Source organism: Austrofundulus limnaeus, unplaced genomic scaffold (assembly GCF_001266775.1).
Source record: "Austrofundulus limnaeus strain Quisiro unplaced genomic scaffold, Austrofundulus_limnaeus-1.0 Scaffold348, whole genome shotgun sequence".
NCBI classification, from domain to species: domain Eukaryota; kingdom Metazoa; phylum Chordata; class Actinopteri; order Cyprinodontiformes; family Rivulidae; genus Austrofundulus; species Austrofundulus limnaeus.
In genome coordinates this window covers 569,355-573,170 of record NW_013952750.1, presented here as the reverse complement: position 1 = coordinate 573,170, position 3,816 = coordinate 569,355, and the positions used below count along the sequence as shown (strand labels likewise).

The 3,816-nt window shown below is 36.2% G+C and overlaps 1 protein-coding gene across 1 annotated transcript in view; it reads right to left on the bottom strand.

Moving 5' to 3' along the window:
• LOC106527902 (semaphorin-5B) overlaps positions 1–3,816 on the bottom strand; it is a gene marked incomplete at its 5' end in the record, with an annotated part of 48,517 nt that overhangs the window by 27,607 nt on the left and 17,094 nt on the right. Inside the window, 1 exon segment of the mRNA XM_014022909.1 lies at positions 2,647–2,817. Coding sequence (XP_013878363.1) covers positions 2,647–2,817 — 171 coding nt within the window.

Genomic DNA, 3,816 nt, shown 5'->3' with positions numbered 1-3,816 from the left:
GACGAAGAAGCAGCAGCCGAACTAGCAATCTCCAACATGTTTTAAAGAAGCAATACTAAGCAATCCTCATAAAATGTTTAATTTTGACATCATGAGCGAAATGTCTGTTACAGGAAATCATATCATCAACACCTGACAGTTATAAAAGAGATCATACACCTCTAGATGGCAGTGTAGTGCATATAAAATGCATGACTTATTGCCAGCAACTGGTGTCAGATTGAACTGTGGAATAAAATTAGCTTCAGTTAATATTTCTACTGCATGTGCACTTTTGATGTTGCGGAATTAAATGTATTTATTAGCGCTTTAGAAATTGCGGAGCTAAACTTTTTATTAGTGGTGCCTACCACTGTTTAAATGTCTAAGACTCAGTTCTGATTAATAAATATATGTATGAATATCCAGCTGGTCAGAACTCGTTGAGTTGTATGAGAAAAACACCTGTGAAACGCTAAATACTTATTTTCAGCCACTGTTTTAGTCATTTAAATTAGTTACCTATTTTAAATTTCCATAACCATAAAATTCACAATTTCCTCAGCTTTATTTTGAACCTTAGTTTGTAAAAATGGATCAAGAAATAATGAAGTTATAAGAGTTTTTCATCAGGAAGACACCTCACAGTCCATTGACCTCCATTCATTTTGTTGAAGCTCCTCAATGTAGCTAGCAACGCGCTAGCCACGCCCAATCCAGTAATATATATCTATGGTTTCAACACCCCTGCATCACAACAACCCTCTTTGCTCACTTTCATTTGTGTCACTCAGTCGTCCCACGTTACCGTCCTTGTTACAGGCTGAGACGTTAATCAAATGACCTACAACAGAAGCATCAAATATCCCTGTGACTGACAGCCAGATTGCCTCCAATTACACATGCAAAGAAGGGTGTCGCACCAGGAGGACCCCAAGAAATGACTGATCGTGTGCACATCGATACCCGAGCAGACAAGAAGACAGATTGGGACTGATGCAGGGTTAACCGGATGTGTTGGTTCACATCAAACAAGAAAACATTAACTTGATTTAAAGAAGGCTGATTAATGTCTGATGGGGGGTGGGGAGGTACAAAGCCTTTAAGTGCCTCTTGTAATTACCAAAGAGGCTGACTGTATGTGTTAGTCTATGTGAATGGCAGTATGAGTGATTGAAAACGAAGAGGAAAAGGACAGCTCAGGAGAAAAAATCTAACAGTCTAACTTCTAATAGATGCATGTTTTTAACTAATCAATAATTTGAACTTAGCTTTTTTTACACTAAAAAAACAGCATTAAAAACCCACAAAGGTAATTTAATATTAACACCTAGAATCAGAGTCTGACTGAACCTCTAACAGATGTGATGTTGGACTTGAAATCATCCTGGAAAAGGAGGCAGATCTCATAAATATTTCAGTGCTCTTGTAGATACTGAATAAAAAATAAAATATCGGAGGACATTTTCAAACTTTACACYTATCATTCCATTTGGAGCAAAACAGACTGACCTGCAAAGAAAAGCACAAGAATACCAAAGCATGTTACAGATCATCAGTGGTGGGCACCAGCCCACTGAAGCACAAATCCACTAAATGCGGACCCAAACATTTCGTTTGCACTTTAGCGGTCTTACTAATTTTTATAATTCATATGTGGATTTACGCTTTCTAAAATTAAAATGCAGTATCGTTAACAACTAATTATCTACCAGTCATCATTATGTTGAACAGCAGAAGGTATGACTGTCAATGAATCACAACACATGTGATCTATCCAACAGCACCCCTCCCAGATAAACACACTTATTGTGAAGGTATACATCCTGCTGACTGTTGCTTTGGGTCACGCTTCTGATTTCCCACAATACTTTGTGTCTGCTTACGTAGCAGGAAGGCAATGTTTAGAACTCCCTGTCCCAGTAAAAACAGTAAACGTTTGTAATCCATACTAAAATTTTGTATGTATTGATTTATTTTTCTTTACAATCGGAGCTCCTTTTAAAAAAATAATTTAAACGCTGGAGCTCAATACTTGACGTAATTGGTCGAAGCAATCCGCCAATGGGGTTAGACTGACATCTAGTGGTCAACTGGAGCAACTACATGGAAAACTTTCGTTTCCCGTCACAAATCAAATCTGTCATGTACCCAGAATGCATCTCTTCAGTTTTCCAATAAACAGTTTTATAATTACTTTATTGATGCTTCTTTAATGAAAAATCAACAACAAACAAAAGAAAAAGACAAAGAAGCAGCCGAACTAGCAATCCTCAACAACTTTTTGATTTTTACACCAGGAGATAAAGGTCTGTTTCAGGAAATCACATCCCCAGCAATCAGTGGTTGTAGGATTAAGCTGTAAAAGAGTTCATACACCACTAGTTGGCAGTGTTGTGCATATATTGTACATGAATTATTGTCAGCTATAAGTGTCAAATTGAATTTGTGCTTTAAAATTAGCTTCTACTAGTTTTTCTATGGCATAAATGTTTTTGAAGTTGCGGACCTAATTTTTGGATTAGTGTTACCCACCACTGGGTACAGACCAGTAATGGTTAGTTTTAGGGAAAATGTCTGGGTTAGGCACAAAAATGAATGGAAGTCAATACAAAGTCCTCAGCTTGATGCAAATACAAGGAAGTGTGTGTGTGTGTGTGACCTTACCATCACATGGGTGTGTGTTACACAAGGCCTCCTCGGTATGAAGACCTATACAAATATCTCCTCCATTGGCAGGTGYGGGGCTGTTACAGGAACGTGTCCGCTGGTAGTGCCCACCACCACAGCCCACTGAGCACTGAGACCAGGATGACCAGCAGGACCATGCACCTTTCACTGTCAAACACACAGTTCAATGATTACACACTGGCTTTATGTTTAATATAATGTGTTGAAGTTCCATTACTCAAAACTAATCAACAAATATTAGGTTAACTCTTAAGGTAATCCTGGATTTATTTCAGTTTACAGTCAACTAAAATCATCTACAGTAAAGGGGGCTGTCTTCATTCAAAAAAACATTTCTTCACTCCAAACAACAAATGTCAACATGTCAACTCTTTCCTCTCAGCTGAATTGAGTAAATATAACACGTTTACTTTACATTTGCTTAAAGTAAATGTAAAGTAAAGATTTTCAAGGAATGCTAGCTTTACTTATATTTGACTCAATTTGGTGTTTTTTTCACTAAGTACAAAAAAAAAATCGCAATTCATTACGTCACATCACTTTATATCTTAACACAAATATTTGATGAACGTGTCATTTTGTAAACTGTGACCTTCAGCTGATTCTAGGCTCAACAATATTAAAATCTTTACTGTTTTCTACTGGACTTCAWTGAGACTTCATTAAAAAAAAATTACAATGTCAAAAATAGAATTCACAACCAAAACAAAATAAATACAGCAGGAGACAGGATTTTCAGCTGTGCATAATTAAAATAATTTAAAACAACGCAGGCAAATCTTAAAACAGCAACAGCAAAACCTAAAGCATGTTAATATGTTTGTTGTGACTGTATTAGACAAAATATAAAATATAAGAGCATTTGTCTTTTTATGTAATACCTCTATGTCAGCCTGTTTACCTTCGGGCTTTAAATACCATAAAACGCCTTAAAAAGTACACACAAATTAAATGAAGTACTGCTTTTGAACACTTTAGAGTAAATTCACAAGCTTGGTCTCTTTTTAAAGCTAATAATCTGAATTTTTAACTTCAGCAGTCATATTCTTTGTAACTGTAACTAGTATTTAGTATATTGAAGTAAAATACACAAAAATCAAGATATTGAGCGGACGGCGATCTGTCAAAATTAGAACAGGTCCTATT